Source organism: Rattus rattus, chromosome 7, assembly GCF_011064425.1.
Source record: "Rattus rattus isolate New Zealand chromosome 7, Rrattus_CSIRO_v1, whole genome shotgun sequence".
NCBI classification, from domain to species: domain Eukaryota; kingdom Metazoa; phylum Chordata; class Mammalia; order Rodentia; family Muridae; genus Rattus; species Rattus rattus.
In genome coordinates, this window is record NC_046160.1 from 65024128 (window position 1) to 65043131 (window position 19004).

At 42.9% G+C, this 19004-nt stretch overlaps 2 protein-coding genes across 6 annotated transcripts in view; one reads left to right on the forward strand and one right to left on the reverse strand.

Annotated features, from left to right (window-relative positions):
- The first annotated feature begins 388 nt into the window (after nt 1-388).
- Coch (cochlin) lies at nt 389-14636 on the forward strand. 2 transcript variants are annotated; one of them, XM_032907712.1, is made up of 12 exons: nt 389-433; nt 606-658; nt 732-785; nt 2623-2779; nt 3830-3963; nt 4428-4490; nt 5392-5436; nt 5516-5663; nt 10750-10853; nt 11494-11720; nt 12042-12558; nt 13688-14636. In XM_032907712.1, exons 2-12 carry the CDS (start codon nt 625-627, stop codon nt 13861-13863), a joined length of 1659 nt encoding a protein of 552 aa, XP_032763603.1. In that variant the 5' UTR covers nt 389-433; nt 606-624; the 3' UTR covers nt 13864-14636. The 2 variants fall into 2 exon arrangements, with proteins under 2 accessions (XP_032763603.1, XP_032763602.1); XM_032907711.1 differs by lacking the exons at nt 389-433; nt 606-658; nt 732-785 and adding an exon at nt 1093-1270.
- Nucleotides 14637-17263: 2627 nt separating this feature from the next.
- Nucleotides 17264-19004, reverse strand: part of Strn3 (striatin 3) — an 85662-nt gene continuing 83921 nt past the window's right edge. For all 4 annotated transcript variants that reach the window (XM_032907713.1, XM_032907714.1, XM_032907715.1 and 1 more), the window contains one exon: nt 17264-18983. In XM_032907713.1, coding sequence (XP_032763604.1) covers nt 18814-18983 — 170 coding nt within the window. In that variant the 3' untranslated portion in view covers nt 17264-18813. The remainder of the gene's footprint in view (nt 18984-19004) is intronic.

The following is a 19004-nucleotide window of genomic DNA, read 5'->3' on the forward strand; positions in this document are numbered from 1 at the left end:
GGGAAGTTTTGTTCTCAGAACCCGGTGGCTTGACTGCTCTGCCCCCTGCAGCGACTTGAGGAGGGGCCCCTCAATTCCCTCAAGGCGGCGTCTCTGTCCCGTACCCTGCATGCCCTGAGCGTCCCTAGGCGTGTCCCCAAGAGCGCTCCGACGCCTTTTCCCAACAAGTCCCCGGACGCCACTGGCGACCTTCACGCCTCCCCAGTGAATCCCCACACCGCAGGGAGAGGCGCCAGTGCGCTGGCCTCCCCCGGGTGCCGTCGGGGGGCCGAGGGCGGAGCTGGCGGGCCACCGCCCTAGGTGGGGGAGCGGGGGACCGCTCCTAGCCCCCGCCCGCGCCCCCCGCACAGTGCTCATGCGCGTCGCCCGCCTTTATAGCGGCTGCAGAGCCGCGCTTACCGCACTCGGGTGTTGCCGGGCGGATCCCACGCAGGTGCGGGACCCGGGGTGATACACAGGATCTGTGCGTCCTGGTCCGAGGTGGCATAGGGCGTCTGGAGTTGCTCGGTCTGCAGCCGCCGGGCTCTCCCGCCGTCGCCCGCTTCCGAGGAGCGCAGGGCCGTGCGGTCCCCGGCGAGCCTCGCTCACGCCCCACTCTCCCGCAGGTCCACGCAGACCCCCGCCATGCCCTCGTCCTGGAGCCCTGCTCTCTGCCTCGGTGGGTACACTCCCCGTCCCCGCCCTCCCGCGCGGGCGGAGGCTGCAGCCACCTCGCTCTCCTCTCTCCGCAGGTGCGTGGCTGCTGCTGCTGCTGCTGCCCCGGCTCGCGCGCGCGGAGGGAGCCGGTGAGTTAGGTGCGAGCGGAGGAAGGAGGACAGGGTCAGTCCACGCAGGCTGAGGACCTGCGGAGGGATGCGGGGCTGGAGAGGCGGAGGCCCGCCCGCGCCCATCTCCAACGCACCCCTCGGGCTTACCTGTTTTTCCACGCCAGTGTCCCCGGGGTTGGTCCGTGCCTCCTTCCCGGGCGCACACCAGGTAGCCCCGGGACCATTCGTCCCGAGTTACTCGGTTGTTTTCGGGGCTGGGGACAACTGTTTGGTCCCAGCCACAGAGGAGGGCTGCTCAGGTCCTGGTCCCACTAGTCCGATCACCTTACCGTTGCATGTAACCTCTATGGAGAACAACGTCGGCGGTTCCTATCGCTCACTGGGAGCCTCAAAAGAGTTTGTTCCACGTAGAAGTCCGAGTGTGGTTCGGTGTCTTTTCTGCGGTGTAAGAGGCAGTTTCGTTTCTAAAAATCTTAGGTTTGCCTTTCTTCAAAGTAGAAAGGGTAAGTACCTTTTGCCCAACGAAGCAAGTGTTAGCAGCTCCAGACAATCTGGGTCCAAGGATTTCAGGGCCATCGCCACCGCCCCACTCCCATCCCCATCCCCATTGCTGAAAACGGAAAAGATTGGGGTTATTTGATAGAGGTGCCAGACTCCTATCTGAAGTTAGGATTTTAATCGAGCCTGAGAAATTGATATAGCACCCTGCGTCTTCCCCTTACTTCCGCGGTCCGGGTAGCAGCCTAGACAAGGGTCCTTGGCAGAGACAAGTTACTCAACTTGCAAAACCATCCCCTATCTTGCCGGGTGAGGGAGACTTTTTTTTTTTTTTTTAAATATCTGTCTTGGATAACTTCAATTCCCTGTGTTCGGAAAGTCGTATTTAATAGCCTTAATCTCTATTTACTCATCAGTAAGTTGACAGATCACCATTTTGCTGTTTGTTGTAATTTGACAAATTAACACCTTTGGTAGTAACTTTCTTGCTTGTTTGCATTTTTGAAGGGTGTCGTTGTGGCGCAGGCTGAGCTCACTGTGTAACCCGCTCTAGCCTCAGACTCAAGGCAATCTTCCCACCTCAGCTTCTTGAGTGCTGGGCTGGCTTCATGAGCTACTCTGGGTCCAAAACTGCATATATTATTGGTCTGACTGATTGTAAGATTTAAGCATATTAGCAGTGCTTTCTATAATAGTAATAATAATAATAATAATAATAATAATAATAGTATCAATATCCCTTTGGACAGATCTGGGAGAGATACAGTCAGAAGCAAATAGAAGACTAACTTCCTTGTGTCCTATCCTTTGGGAGTTGTGGAGTGCTCCATAGGCTGGTTAACTGTATGACTTTCATTTCCTCATTTGTAAAATGTGGGAGTAGATCGCATTCTGCCGATCCAGGCACCAGTTAACTGGTTGGTTTGTGTGAATGTGGGACTGTGAGGTCCAGAATGTATCAGGTAACCCGGCTAAACAGCCCCCTGGGAAGGACAGCTTGAAAACTAAGGCTCAATACAGACTTACCGTCATCATAAATAACTATGGACAGTTTCATCACCATTAGGACTTTTTATGTCTAGATCAAAGACTAACATTATTTTCTCATTCTGATGTACTCTCAGTTACATTTTCCAAGTTGACGAAGAACTGGGAACAATGTCACATTAGATGTCTATAGCAACTGGGCCCTAGATTAAATTGGAAACCCCTTTGGATTGCTAATATTTAAAATGGTGTCCACGTTTAAGTCGGTGTTTTGGTAGCAGTATAGAAATCGGGGGAATAAACACAGCCCCACACCCCACGTCCCCTGCAATGCTCCAGGAGTTCTTACACACCTGCCCTTTCTCTTCAGTGCCCATCCCCATCACCTGCTTTACCAGAGGCCTGGATATCCGGAAAGAGAAAGCGGATGTTCTCTGCCCAGGAGGCTGCTCTCTGGAGGAATTTTCTGTGTTTGGGAACATAGTGTATGCCTCGGTGTCCAGCATCTGCGGGGCTGCTGTCCACAGGTAAGCCAGAGCACATGGGAGGGGGTGGGAATCGGCTCAGGTGTGATTACTTCCTTTCCTACTTAAGCTGGGTGGACCCCTCTCCTGCCTGCTTGCTTCTTTTTTTTTTTTTCCGGAGCTGGGGACCGAACCCAGGGCCTTGCGCTTGCTAGGCAAGCGCTCTACTGCTGAGCTAAATCCCCAACCCCAACCTGCTTGCTTCTTTTTGGTGCCAATTTTGGCAGTATTTTGAGATTTTCATGGGTACTCTTGCATGGCCTAATATGCAAGGGTGACTTTCTGACAATGAGCAGAGAACATTATTTTTAAAAGAGTGTGTGTGTGTGTGTGTGTGTGTATGCGCGCGCGCGTGTGTGTGTGCTCACGCGTGTGTCCATGGAGGACAGGTGCAGGTGTTGAATCCATGTGTCTGTGAGCTACCTCACAGTGCTATGAACTGAACTTGGGGCTTCTGGAAGAGCAGCGAGCTCTATTAAACGCAGAGCAATTCCTCCAGCCCTGCATTAGTGCTTGGTGGCTACATTCCTATGATTCTAAAATATTCCTCATCGTGTCATATGTAGTAGGGATTTTATACTACACATGGTATCATTTTAACTTCCATCACAAGTCTTAAAGTAGACACAGGCTTTGTTCTGGCTTTCACATGGGGAGACTGAACTTGGGGTTGTCAAATGTCTTGCTGATGTCACTATGGTAAGCCAATACCATGCCATCCTACAGCAGAGGCGGGAGTATGATCCTTTTAAACACAGGCAAGGGCACATGCAGTTAACTACTTTAAGAAATTTGACACCTCTTTATTAATTCTGCATCTCTGAAATGTGGGAAACAGGATACCAGTGTATTCTTATCTTCCCTTTTACAAGTTTGACAGTACAAAGTCACTTCTCCAGACATACTTGTTTCTCCGTAAGCAGGGCAGGTCTTCAAGGGCCAGCAGTAAGCATCCTTAGGCAACTTCTCCACTCGGCTATCTTCTTCACCCATCCAAACAGCAGATGGCTCTGTCTGTTGGGTAGTGTCTCAGCTGTAACTCTTGCATTGCAGGGGAGTGATTGGCACCTCAGGGGGCCCAGTGCGTGTCTATAGCCTTCCTGGTAGAGAGAACTATTCCTCGGTGGCTGCCAATGGCATCCAGTCTCAGACCCTTTCCAGATGGTCTGCTTCCTTCGCTGTGACCAGTAGGTACAATTTCATAGTTTTCAGCTGTGTATAAACACTGTCTCCACTCCCCTCAAAGGGTTCTCCGCTTTCTTAGCCCTATGGTTTTGTTTTGTTTTGTTTTTTCTGCTGGAAAACCTAGTAGTTAAGAAGTCAACCATGGGATAAATTCACCCAAACCAAACTTGGGTGACTGGCAGAGGGACAATGTCTCTTCCCACAGTGGAAACCAAAATCTGAATTGTTTGCAATCTGGATGCCTAGATACTTAGCAGGTAACTAACTGTCAAAGTAGGCAGTTCAGATTTGGGTGATCTTTTCAAATACACCCAGAATGCATTTTGGTTCTCCAAACCTAATGGTCAGTATGATGTTTATACCTGAGTCACCATTTCTCCCTTAATTATCATGTAGAATTTTAGATTCATAATGTCCTAATGACAGAGAAGTAAGGAGAAAAACAATAAACTTCTCATTTCGACAGAAGGCAAAAGCAGTACCCAGGAAGCCACGGGACGGGCAGTGTCCACAGCCAATCCGCCCTCAGGTAGGAAATGTGAAGCTGGTCCCCCTGTTACCTGGAAACAATTTGGAGCCATAGATGTTGTTGGCAGATGCTTTCCTTCATAGCACTAATAGCAGGACTCAAAGCAGCCATGCCACATTTACTGATGCATTTTTGGATGGAAACATATTTTACAGTTCTTCTTTATTATAACCTAGCTTATCCACTCTCGGGAGGTCCTCTCTCTCTCTCCCTGATTTGATGGACCCTGAGGAGAAACTGGTCAGAGACTGTTTTCCACTGTTCGCTTCATGAAATCCCCCTTAGTTCCTACACTGTCGTGCAACTAAGAGAAATCAGTGTGTGTCTGCTACCAGAGAATATCCAGGGATAGCGTCTTCCAGAACAGCGACCATTTAGTTTTACTTCATTCGAGATTTGCTTTATGCGTCTATGTGTGTGCTTGAATATGTTTATGTGCACGGTGCATGTGCAGGCAAAGGCAGGGCCACAGGACAGTAGTGGTTATTTTGGAGCCCAGGTTACAGGTTGTTGTAACTCAAGCGGCTTAATGTGAGTGATGGGAACCAAACCTGGGTCTTTGGTAAGAGCAGCGAGCACGCTTGCATGTCGCTCCATCTCGCTGACCCTGGTAGTGGCCATTTTAAATTCAAAGACATTATAACCATGTGGCTCTGTTTCCCAATCCTGCCTTAATTGTGGGTTTAAGATATCAAAGCCTTTGATGGATTCATACCAAGTCCATAGGCCTGCCACAGTTCTGCTGTGTATGCTGTTGCTACTGTTGGAGTATCGCTTTCCCAGCCCAGAAGACCGTGAAAAGAACTTAAAGGTCTTTCTGAGCACGGCACCCCTTGCCATGGGCTCACCCAGGTGAAAGTTCCTGCTTGTCGTTGCCAAGAGTGAGCTTCCTTTGTTTCAGGTAAAAGACTGAAGAAAACACCAGAGAAGAAGACTGGCAATAAAGGTAAGCTAAGTGTTCAGGGAAATGGCGTTTCCTTCTGCTGCTCCGGAGACTAACAAAGCCCTTCTTTGGCTCTCTGTAGACTGCAAGGCAGACATTGCATTTCTCATCGATGGAAGCTTTAATATAGGGCAGCGCCGATTTAATTTGCAGAAGAATTTTGTTGGGAAGGTGGCACTAATGTTGGGAGTTGGAACCGAAGGACCACACGTGGGCCTCGTTCAAGCCAGGTACCAACTTTAATAAAATAAAGAGATTACAGATGTCTTGAATGGTGATAACTTACCATTTCATTTCAGTTGAACATAACTTAAATCTGGGCAAGGTGAATTCCAAACTATGCACAGTCAGGATTTAAGAATGTCTATACATGGCTGGGCATGGTGGTGCCTACCTTTAATCCCAGCACTCAGGAGGCAGAGGCAGGCAATTGCCTTATGTTAGCTTTCTACTCATCTCTGTGAGTTCAAGACTAGCCTGGGCTACATAGCAAATAAACCAGCCAGGGCTGCATAGTGAGACCCAGTCTTTCAAAAAGAAAAATCTCTGAAAGCACCTGCATGCACACATCATGCAAGTTCTCAATCTCCAACACTGCAAACAACAATATCAAAGACTGCCTGAGTCAAAGACTGTGCAGGGCTCAGTGAGCCATTGCATAAGAGGACTTAATGAACTGTAGGAGATGCAGAAAGGGGGCAGAATAGCTTGGGAACCTTTCTCTGCTTCACTTAGTTCTTGAGTTTTCCTTTTGGAAGGGAGCAGCCATGAACTTTGTTCTCTGCTGCTGCTGGTGTTGTTGTTGTTGTTGTTGTTGTTGCTGCTGTTGTTGCCCTTTCTATGTTCCTTCATTGGGGAGCCAAGCTGGCTGTTACCACTCTAGTTGGCAATGTGAACCTGGGAGAGTGGAGCCTAAAAAACATGAGGTGAACTAGAGTCTCATCCAGTAGGCAACCTTATTCAGGGTATCAGACAATTTATAGTCTGAGGGCATTCTGAGGATTAAGAAAGGTCCTATGAGCAAAGCTGACTTTGAGTTCAAGCTGTATACAGTCACGACTGCAATGTCACATGAGTTTAGGCTGTATACAGTCATGAAGGCAGCCCTCACCTGCAAATGTCATTCTGAATACAAATGGGTAAAATGATCGATAATCTAAAGTAAAACCCACTCCTATGATTACACCCTGGAGAGGCATGAAAGCGGGGTCCAAGAGCAACCCATGTGACGGAGGAACAGAAATCACAAGCCTCCTGTCTTGTTTACATGGCGTTTTCTAATAAGCTCTTGGAAATCTCCTCAGGCAGCTTCATTCACAGACCATGTTCTGACACATGACCTCTTACACTTCCTGCCTGTAAAAATAGTATTGGTGGATTTTAGCACTGTAGTATGTTCCTTACAGGAGGCTTCCAAAGCTAGGTACAAAGAAATACATTTCTCAGAACAAGCCTTTATAAAGTTGTTTCCTTTCTGCATTTGAGAAGATGTTCCTCTAAACACATGCTCCCTTTCCTACAATTCAGTCTATAAACGTGTTGAACTTTGTTTGCCTCCCCCCATTAGTGTTTTAGCATTTTCTTGAGGCAGATGTGCACTTTCCTTTGCATACTCGTGTAGACATTCTTCCCTTGCCTTTCATGGTTATACAGTGTCCTGGGATAAGAAAGCCTTCTGTCAGCTTTCTGTCCATCTTTGATTCTTTCACTCAACTGAATTCCTGGGCGTGGAGTTCAGTCACTTTCAAAGTCTTTGACAAAATTACTAAGTGGCTTTCTAGACAGTTGACCAGCTAATATTATCAGCAGTGTGTAGCCCCACACAACCACAAACACTAATATTCCAATTGTTACATTTTTGTTGTTTGTTTTTCAAGACCAAGTTTCTCTGTGTAGGCTCGGCTGTCCTGGAATTTGCTCTGTGTACCAGGCTGGCCTTCAGTGCAAGAGATCCCCTTGACTCTGCCTTCCAAGTCTGCTTGTTGCCTTTTATAGTCAGCTCTGCTTAGAAGTTATTTAACTTTTCTATATAATACAGCCATTCCCCCTCGTTTTTAAAACACTGAGCACCTTATGTGTTGATTTAAAATGAAATATCAATTTCATGAATACCTAGGCAAGTTTCTTTGCCTCAGGGGCTGATTTTTTTTCTTTCTTTTTCCCTTGTGATGTTGCTGGTTTGGTTGGCTGGTTGGTTGGTTGGTTGGCTGGTTTTTGTTTTTGTTTTTGTTTTTTGTTTTGTTTTATAGACCAGGGTGGACTTGAACACAGAGCTCCTCCTCTGCCTCCCAGGCACTGGGATTACCAGCATACCACCTTGTCTGGCTTAGGTAGTGATACTTATATTTTCGAGGTATTTTGATTATTATAGCTCTACTGGATTTAAACATCCCCTGAGGCAATTCAGCATGACTTCCTTTCTAATATTGTTTTGTTTGGGCTAATTAACCCCATGCATTTTCAAAATGAAAGCTGCATTAACTTATGTATTCAGAGTTTTTCTGCTTAAGGAAACACTAGGATAAAGAGCTCATATTTGAATAGAACAGAATGACCCTTGCATCATTAACAAGGAAAAAAAAAATAAGATGAATCTCCTTAGGTTAGAATTTTTTAAGTAGTTGGAAGTGGCTACAAACTGAAAAGTAGTCATACCATGAAATGAGATTCTGTGACCTAGCATTCCACTAGGAATGCTGATAGAAACCAGCAGGCATGCAGAGGTGAAGTCTGCGCTTTTCTTGTCACTTGAAGAGTTGAAGGAGAATAGATCTTATCTTAAACAAACGAACAAACAAAACTGGACAAAAAATTGGCTACTTATGCTAAAAGCTTAAATGAAATACTGACTTTAAAGATGTGCTGTTGTTTTACTTAACATGCTCGTGTGTGTGTGTGTGTCTGTGTGTGTATCTGTGTGTGTGTGTGTGTCTGTGTGTGTATCTGTGTGTGTTTGTCTGTGTCTGTGTTTATGTGTGTCTGTGTGTATGTGTGTCTGTGTGTGTCTGTGTATCTGTGTGTCTCTGTGTGTGTGTATCTGTGTGTGTCTGTGTATGTGTCTGTGTGTGTGTGTATCTGTGTGTGTCTGTGTGTGTGTCTGTTTCTGTATGTGTGTGTGTCTGTGTATCTGTGTGTGTGTTTGTCTGTTTGTCTGTGTCTGTGTGTATGTGTGTCTGTGTGTATCTGTGTATGTGTGTCTCTGTGTGTTGTCTGTGTATGTGTCTGTGTATCTGTGTGTGTCTGTGTCTTTGTGTGTCTGTGTGTCTGTGTATCTGTGTGTGTGTGTGTGTGTCTGTGTGTGTATGTGTGTGTGTGTGTGTCTGTGTGTATGTGTGTGTGTCTGTGTGTGTGTCTGTGTGTGTGTTTGTGTGTGTCTGTGTGTGTGTGTGTGTGTGTGTGTGTGTGTGTGTGTGTGTGTGTGTGTGTGTCTGTGTGTGTCTGTGTGTGTGTCTGTCTCTGCGTGTGTGTGTCTGTGTGTGTATCTGTGTATGTGTCTGTTTCTGTATGTGTGTGTGTCTGTGTATCTGTGTGTGTGTGTGTGTGTCTGTGTGTCTGTATGTGACTGTGTGTGTCTGTGTCTATGTGGAATGTGTGTGTGTGTGTATGAGTGTGTGGGTGTGTGTGTGAGTGTGCATGTGTGTGTGTGTGTGTGTGTGTGTGTGTGTGTGTGTGTGTCTGTGTGTGTGTGTGTATCTGTGTGTGTCTGTGTATGTGTCTGTTTCTGTATGTGTGTGTGTCTGTGTATCTATGTGTGTCTGTGTGTGTGTTTGTCTGTGTTTGTCTGTGTCTGTGTGTATGTGTCTGTGTGTATCTGTGTATGTGTGTGTCTCTGTGTGTTGTCTGTGTATGTGTGTCTGTGTATCTGTGTGTGTCTGTGTCTTTGTGTGTCTGTGTGTCTGTGTATCTGTGTGTGTGTCTGTGTGTGTGTCTGTGTGTGTGTCTGTGTGTGTGTCTGTGTGTGTATATCTGTGTGTGTGTGCGTGTGTGTGTGTGTGCTCATGTGCATGTGCTCACAAGCACAGGCACAAGCACATATTCATGTGTGTGCAGAAGGTAGAGGACAACCTGAGGTGTTACTCTTCAGGTGTTATCCACTTTCTGTTGTTTTAGACAGGTACTTCATAGGCCCGGAACTAGCCAAGTAGGCTAGGCTGGCTGGCCAGCATGTCCAGGGACCCACCTTCCCAACACCGGGATCACAAGTCTAGGTCACCACACTCAGCTCTCTTTACATGGGTTCTAGGGATCGAACCCAGGTCCTGGTCTGAACCACCTACCCAGTCCTCAACACGGACTCTAATGAATTGAAAATTCTTTACATCTCATAACTAGGATTGACAAATATCAGTCTTTATAAGAAAAAAATGTAATTTTTAAACATTGTAGTGTTTTACAGTACATTCCTTTGTATCCTGCCCTTAATCTTAGGGGCTAGAAATGGCTCCGCGAATAAGAGCATTGGTTGCTCTTCCAAACGACACAGGTTTACCTACATGGCTGCTCACATAAATCTGTCACTCCAGTTCCAGGACATCCCACAGATTTTTCTGGCCTCTGTTGGCATATGGTATCCACATGGTGCACTGATGTAACATGCAGGCAAAATACCCATGCACATACGGTTAATTTAAAATGTCTTCTGACCTGAGAGACTTCGGCTTAGACTGCTGATGTACTCTCATATCCAACTGTTTGCTTCCTACTTGGTGCCTTCTACTAAAGGCAGAACCCAGAGCCGACCTACTTTAACATGCTGCATCCATGTAGTCTGTTATTCCTGTTCCAACCTAGATTTGGAATGGTTTTGGAGCCAGTTGAGTTTGAATTTAAAAGGCAGCCATGTTTTCTTAGGCATATTACCTAAGTGTTCTGAACCTGTTTCTTCAAGTGATTGGGATAATTCTACCTTGTGAAAATATGAAACAAACCTGTGTATGCTTGGCCATTATGAGAAATACAATAAATGCTGCACACGGCAACTGTACTTGTCGCATCTGCTGCACTCTTGTTGTTGTACTTGCAACATTCCCAGGGAGGAGAAGCAATGTGCTAGCTGATTGTGGTTTAAGAAAGACCTGGGTCTGACTTTTTTATTCATCTTATGCTTTCCCCCCTGAATGTATGTCTTTGAGTCATGTGTGGTGCTGGTGCCCACAGAGGTCAGAAGGGGTGTTAGGTCCTCTGGACGTGAGTTAGATGGTTGTGAGCCATTATGTTGCTTCTGGAAATGGAACTTGGGTTCTCTGCTAGTAAACTTTTTAAAGGTCATCTGTTTATTTGCCTTTCCTGAAAAACTTTCTTTTTTCATTTTTATAGTGAACACCCCAAAATAGAATTTTACTTGAAAAACTTTACTTCGGCCAAAGATGTCTTGTTTGCCATAAAAGAAGTAGGTTTCCGAGGGGGTAACTCCAACACAGGTAAGCACACAGAGATTAGAACTGAAAGCAGCATTGTGCCATTTGTGATACTTCTAGCACTTCAGTTTTGGCAGGATCTGCATACCATCACCTGACAACTCACTATAATGGAAAATATACCAATAGGTCAGAACTATAAACCTGGCTGGCCTCAAACTCAGAAATCTGCCTGCTTCTGCCTCCCAAGTGCTAGGATTAAAGATGGGACTGCCATGGCTGATGCTGATAATTCTTAAAAACAAAACAAAAACTCTACATCATTGTGAGTTTATAATCCTTACAGGTCAGTTACTTCTTTAGGAAAGTACCTGTTTACCATCAAAAATAAACACGTAACCAATGCAGGAAGGTGGGGCAGCTTCAGAAGGCTCCTTGATCCCTAGCTGTCCTCATAGGTCAGCAGGAGCAAGAGTACACAAGAGGGTGTGATTTGTTGGTTAACTGAAGGAAATGTGAGACTTCTGGAAGGTAGAGGGGAAAGCAGTGTGGACTATGAAGCCCAAACCAGGTCTGAAGGACAATTAATAATCATTTTGCTAACTGAAATCCACGAGTTAAATTCTTAATGGCATCAGTTATTACCCTAAAATAGAAATATAATCTGGATCACCACAAATGCTGCTTATTTGCTTGTTCTTAGGAAAAGCTTTGAAGCACACTGCTCAGAAATTCTTTACAGCAGACACTGGTGTGAGAAAAGGAATACCAAAAGTGGTGGTGGTGTTTATTGATGGTTGGCCTTCTGATGACATTGAGGAAGCAGGCATTGTGGCCAGAGAGTTTGGTGTCAATGTATTTATAGTTTCCGTGGCCAAGCCCATCCCTGAAGAACTGGGGATGGTTCAAGATGTTGCATTTGTTGACAAGGTAAGGTGCAAGGGTTCTTGCTAGTGGGGAGGAGTGATTCAGTTTGGGGTCTCTTAAGCCTAGTCATGACAAGCCTATAACTAGATTAATGAACATGTAAGGTTTGATGAGTCTAGAAGAAGAAACCTGTAATCCCAGCTAGTCAATGAGGCCGAGGCAACAGGTTCAGGGCCAGCCTGGGCAACTGAATAAGACCCCATAGCTCAAAATGAATAGTAACAAAAGGGCTGGAGACATGTGCAAGGTTCTAGGTTCATTCTTCAGTACTGCATAAGTTTCAGAATATTAATCAACTTTTAATCTTCTACTTTTTCCCATTAGGCTGTGTGCAGGAATAATGGCTTCTTCTCTTATCACATGCCCAACTGGTTTGGCACTACAAAATATGTAAAGCCTCTGGTGCAGAAGCTCTGTACTCATGAACAGATGATGTGCAGCAAAACCTGTTACAACTCAGTCAATATTGCCTTTCTGATTGATGGCTCCAGCAGCGTTGGAGATAGCAATTTCCGCCTCATGCTAGAATTTGTTTCTAACATAGCGAAGACATTTGAAATCTCAGACATTGGAGCCAAGATAGCAGCTGTACAGTTCACTTATGATCAGCGCACAGAATTCAGTTTCACTGACTATAACACCAAAGAGAACGTCCTAGCTGTCCTAGCGAACATACGCTACATGAGTGGTGGGACAGCTACGGGTGATGCCATTTCCTTTACTGTTAGAAATGTATTTGGTCCCATAAGGGACAGCCCCAACAAAAACTTCCTGGTTATTGTCACAGATGGGCAGTCCTACGATGATGTCCGAGGTCCAGCTGCAGCTGCCCATGATGCAGGTAAGATGGTTGTCCTTTGGATTAGGATTAAGGAAGGGGTCCTGTGAAGTCTAGGAGTCAGCATCTTTGTAGAAAGGATCCTTTAGTGGAATTTATATATTCTATGAGCTTTGGAGTCTGAATGAGTTGAAATTCTTCCAAGCTCCACTGAAATCCCTTTGGGAGGCTTTGCTGTTGTTTTCTGTGTAACATCTCTGGCTGTCCTGGAACTCACTCTGTGGACTAGGCGGACTTCAAACTCAGAGATCCTCCTGCCTCTGCCTCTTAAGTGCTGAGATTAAAGGCCTGTGCCACCAACATGTAGCTCAAGGGGAGTTTTTATTAGATTATTATTATTCACCAAATTGATTTAAAGACTAGCAATTTTAAAAAATGACTTTTTTTCCAAAAAATTTGAGTGTTTTTCCTGTGTTTATGTATGTGCACTGTGTGTAACTGATGCCCATAAAGGTCACGAGGGGGCATTGGATGTCCTGGAACTGGAGTCATGGATGTCTGTAAACTATGTGGGTGCAGGAAGTAGAACATAGGTCTGGTGCAAGAACAACAAATGTTCTTACCTGGGGAGCCATTTCTCCAGCTCTTAAGATTTACAATTTTTAAGTACTGGATTTGTACATATAACTTCAAAGACTGAAGTAAAACAAATAAAATTATCACTAGTTCCTATTCCTCAGACAATGCAACCTTCCCCATTTATCTGTCCTCTTGTGCCAGTCTCACTTTAATGTGCTAATTAGGACCTCAAGATGATAGCTGAAAGTGACAATAGCAGGGAGTCCCTTCTGTCAAACATGTGCCTGCTACAATAACTCCATAAACTATCAGCTTAATTCACTTTCTTTTAAGAGTTCCTTTCTTTTCCTAGCTTGTTCAGTGCAGTCTTGAGTAAGGTGACAATCTCAGTGTTTTCATCAGGTTATTAATAAACAGCTAATGGCAAAGCTTCTGGTTTTGACCAATTTTTCTTGCCATAATCAAGATGACTGTGGTCTACCTAAAAACAGCATAAATTTCACTTAAAAATTAGGCAGTTTCCTCTGCAGCTATGTATTAATGTGTAAAATATATAACTTTATATGTAAGCTAAGCCTATTTTTAACTTATTTAAAATATTTCCACTTTTTAGGTATCACCATCTTCTCTGTTGGTGTGGCTTGGGCACCTCTGGATGACCTGAAAGACATGGCCTCTAAACCCAAAGAGTCCCACGCCTTCTTTACCAGAGAGTTTACAGGACTGGAACCGATTGTCTCTGATGTCATTAGAGGCATCTGTAGAGATTTCTTAGAATCCCAGCAATAACCGATACTCTGACAATGCGAGGAATACGTACAAGGGATCTAATGTTCAAATTGTGTTCTCAATGCCTATATAACTTTTAGCTTACCAGTGTCAAAAAGTATGTCAACAGCTGTTTAAAAGAAATGTACATTCATTTGAAGCTCACAATTTAGATTGGCTTGATAATCAGGTCCTTAGAAACTCAGGAAAGAGATGTCATGGCTTAAAGTTGGGAGGTCAAATATGCATACAAGTGGATAGGTAAGCTACTTAGCTCAATAAAAGAACCTGACGCTTAGACACAACGCACTGTTCCTTCTTTAATCACTCTGCATTGACCATGCAAGGAAACAGACAGCTTTTAAACACAGATCAAGTCTAAGTATTTTGCCCCATGTTGATGTTTTCTTAAAACCAGCCAAGGACAGCTGTTATTCTGTGTACTAGTCATAACTACACATTTTATATACTCATGTATCTAGCTTCTTTTGTAGTGTTTTCATAACTTAATGGCTGAAATATTACATTGAGTAAAGGTAGGATTGCCTGGTATTTTTCTATTTATATCCTTAATTTTATGTGTACAGACAGGCATGTACTCCAAGGACTAAGAAAATGTTTAAGCAGGTAACGTTTCTTTTTTTGGAAAAAAAAATGTTTCAAGTATTGTAACAGGAAAAATACTTGGTATAATAGCTTGGCTATGTCAGCAATAAAACAACTAGTGACTGAGTACCTATTTATTAACACTAGTGTTTATCTTTTTAAAATTTAATATACATTGGTGTTTTGACTGCGTGTGTCTGTGTGATGGTGTCAAACACACTGGAACTAGAATCCAAACAGTTCTGAGCCGCCATGCAGCTTCTGGGAATTGAACCTGCGTCCTCTGGAAGCGCAGTCAGTGCTCTTAAACCACTGAGACATCTCTCCACGTGTATGACAAAAACCCTACACTTGCTACCTCACATGGAATGAGCAATCTGAACTAAGACATGCAATAACATCTCTCTTCCAATGACATACTGAATGCCTTATGTAGACATCACTGCAGTCTCTACCAAGGTAACCACTAGGGCATGCTTTTGAGTACTGGCTTCAAAAGAAGTATCATTATTAAAAACTTACCACATTTCTGAAGCTGCTGTCAAGCCGTATCCACTTCATATGGATTAGAGCTCACCACAGGGACCTATTACCATTATCTTGCCTACCTTCTCTAATCTAGGCTCTGACCCTGTCCTTACCCAACTGTGGAACTGTTTACTACCAACTGACTTAGAAAAAATACTGGTTATTGACTGGTGATTTACTCGAGTATACCCAAACGTCAAGCCCATGCAGAAGGATTGATTATGTATGAGAAGAGACGGAACTTGAATATCTCAAAAACTACATAAAAATTTGATTAAAAAAATTCCTTCTCCCCTTCTATAAAAGGTTACAAATGATTCATTGTGAACCAGAAGAATCTTACCATAAAAATAGATTTAATTTAGTCTGACTTCAGAAGTTCTCTTCTAGGAGTAAATGAAACCCCAGCATCTCTGTACGTGAACAATCAAAGTATTAATAAGGATGTACAAAACACTAACTTTTGAGACAGGCTAAGATCCTCCTGCCTGACCATCTGCAGTACCAACTTACTGGCATATATCACACTACACCCAGCTTTAAGAATGAAGTTCTTGGGGTTGGGGATTTAGCTCAGTGGTAGAGCGCTTGCCTAGCAAGTGCAAGGCCCTGGTTTGGTCCCCAGCTCAGAAAAAAAAAAAAAAAAAAAGAATGACGTTCTTAAAAGACATACTACAATCTAATTTCAGCAGACATACTACAATCTGAATTTCAAATATGCTAGCTCATTTTGTAAAGCTTTGCTGCACTTTTTTTCAGATAAAGTCACACATATCCTAGGCCAGCCTTGAACTGAGGATCCTGCTGACAATACAGGTACAAGAGCCACACTGCCTGTGCCTGCTTCATTTTATAACTTTTAATGAGTCAGATGTTGGTTTGCAGATTTTTAAAGCTTGAAATGAGGAAAGTAAATACAATCATGAGAGATGCAATGATTAAACATCAAGGGAAAAGAACCTCTAATAGTAAAATGCCATTAAAATTTAAAACATTGAGCCAAATTATTTTTCACAAATCACAAATGGAAAAACAGACAAAATAAGACATTTCAGAATTTTACTTTTTCTATATTTACCATCATTAAAAATATATACTATTTTTAAAGCCCATCATAGTTTTAGTACACTGTAAAAGCACAAATGTTTATGGACTGCAATAACGAGTATATTACTATTAAGTGGTTATTCAATGACTTCCAAAGGCTGCCAGAAATAGAACTAGCTTTAGGGAAATTTGTTAAAAACAGGGGTAAGGGAGACTATCCCTTTAGTTTTTCATTTTTCAGTTCAGAAAACAGGAACTATTTAGTGTCTATCTGGCGTAAGTAGTACATGAGAGAGAGAGGAGGAGGAGGGAGGGAGGGAGGGAGGGAGGGAGGGAGGGAGGGAGGGAGGGGAGGGAGAGGGAGAGGGAGAGGGAGTGAGAGTGAGTGTGTGTATGTAGAGGCCAGTGTTTTTCCAGGGTGGGGGTGGAGGGGTGTTCTCTCACTGAACCAGAAGCTCGCCATGTAGGGATAGGCTGGCTTGCCAGTGAGCACTTAGGACCCTTCTGTCTTTGCCTCTACACCGGGGTCATACGCACGAATAGTCACACCCTGCTCTTTGCATGGGTGCTAGAGATTTAAACTCACTCACTAAACTATCGCCTCAGGAACAACAATCACTTTTAAAAATTTTAAGTCCTAATTTTGTTTTGCTTTTTAAATCAGCAACAACGGAGTCATTTGAAATTTCTCAATGTATAATTTTTAAAGCAGGAATCCATATAGAATTTGCATGTAAGTTCTATAATGTCTAATTCAATTCCATTTACACTTTTTTAAGAAAGCACTACTAATTTGAAACATTTTCTTTCAAATAGCTAACTTTTAACTTTATAAGGATAACTTTTACTCGTAGATGATGCAGTTTATTCTCTGCTAAACATGTCTGGAAACAGGCAGAGCTACACAAGATAACACTACTTACTATTAAGTAATAGTCGGATTTTAAAGTAATAGGATTTCTAAGCAGATTATTGAAATTGTATCTCTGAAATTTGGGGGATGAGGATGACACTGGATGCCATGTTTTAATAGCTTAAAAGCTACCCCCTGGTGGTGCAAGGTACTTTGAAAAGTATCCTGGTGTTTCTGCTGTACCTTACTAGCGCATCTCTGAGAACTACAACCTAGAGAGCAGCGTAAGAATGAGGGGCTCACCAGGAAGCACCTCCACTCCTAGTTCAACTCTACAGGGTTCTGCACTTCATGACTCAACACGCAATGACATGACCCACAGCAACATACAGGTACACAATTTAATATTTATTATATGCATTTTATATACATTATTTTTCAACAGCTGTGTGTTTGCTCTGTGGTACAATCTTAAAAATTTGCTGATTCATAGTCTGTAAAACAAAAACCTTACAAAACTCATCAAAACTCGCAAACTGATCAGAAAAGGCTTTTGGAAGACTAGAAAAAATACTTTATTGTCTTAATCATGCATTACACAAAGAAAATCTTCAGTTACACCATAAAAGTAAGCACATCTAAAAAAATAAAACAGGGAAGACTAGTCCAAATCCAGCAGACTTCTGTATCCTGATTCAACTTTTTTAAATATCTTATTTGTAATGGTAATAAAATATCCTCCAATTTTTTTTTTAACTAGATCATTTTGTTTTGGAATCATGGTAAATCAAGATAGTATCTTGGGAAGAAACACCTTGGTTTGTAACTTAACTATAAAATATTCCATTTTTAGTCTATTTTAGACTGTTCAACACGAACAAAATAGATTCCAAAATAGATATACAGGTTCCTTTAGAGCATTAATAAAAGGATATAAAGACCAACAAAAAGTAAAATAAATAATAGGCCATTAGCAAGATGGATAATCCTTGATAAATAAACTTGTAAATACAGTAAGATGTACAAAATATCACATAGTGATAGGATGTCAGGATTAGTTTTTAAAGAGTTCATCTGGAGTACTAAACTCCACACCTTTGTTTTAATTCACTAATAGTCCTTGGTTCATGAAGACATGTAGACGAAGGAGATTATCATCTTTATGAAGGACTTAGCTGAGCTGTATTAGGCAAAAGGAGGAAAGAAAGTGGTTATAGGTGGCAGGTTAGTGAGATCTCTGTGTTTTAGGGTTGTATAATGCAGAAAAACATCAATATGATCTTGAGCACTGTTATGACAGGCTAAATATATAAAAAGACTTATAAAAACTAGAATTTTATCCAAACATTTTGTGCAACTAATGCTAAAATATTTTAAGTTAAATTTTCTTTTCTCTCTTTTTTCTTTTTCTTTTTTCTTTTTTTTTTTAAAGCAAAATAAGTTTAAAAGGGAATCTGTGGCATTCAACTGATAAATGTAAGATCACTAAGAGATGAAAAAAGCTACTCTTGGAGCTTGCTTCCCCACAAGAGCACCACATTCCTAACCCTAAGGCAGCACACAGAGTCCAACAAAAAGTCCTTTTCTCCCTAAGATCAGACTCCACATTGGCTTAAACACTTAAAAAAAAACAAAACAAAACAAAACAAAAAAAAACAACAACAACAACAAAAAAACAAAAACTGCTCAGTTCATATCCAGTACAGGGCACAGATACTGGAGTCCTTTTTCTTTCTGTCCCACAAAATACAGTTAATTACAGTTAAACTAATAAGCCTGACATTAGGATGTGATTCCCAATTCCTGCCTGCCGCCAACAGCTTTCCCCAGGCAGAGCACATGTAGTGTCCTATCAGTAGCTTTCGTGATGGCAGTGATGCAGACCCCCTTTCTGACCAAGTAAATCTTTTCTTCCCACAACGCGAGTCTATGTTGGTTCACACAAATACTTTGGCAAGAGCATCAGCCCCTGCACTGGCGATATATGCCTTTGACGGATGGAAAGCAACATCATAAATTGACTCATCCAATTTCTTCCTGTGGGCTGTTATTTCTTGTACACATGTCTTACTGTCCAAATTCCATAATCTAATAGAGCAGTCATGGCCTGTAAAAGACAAACAAAGCT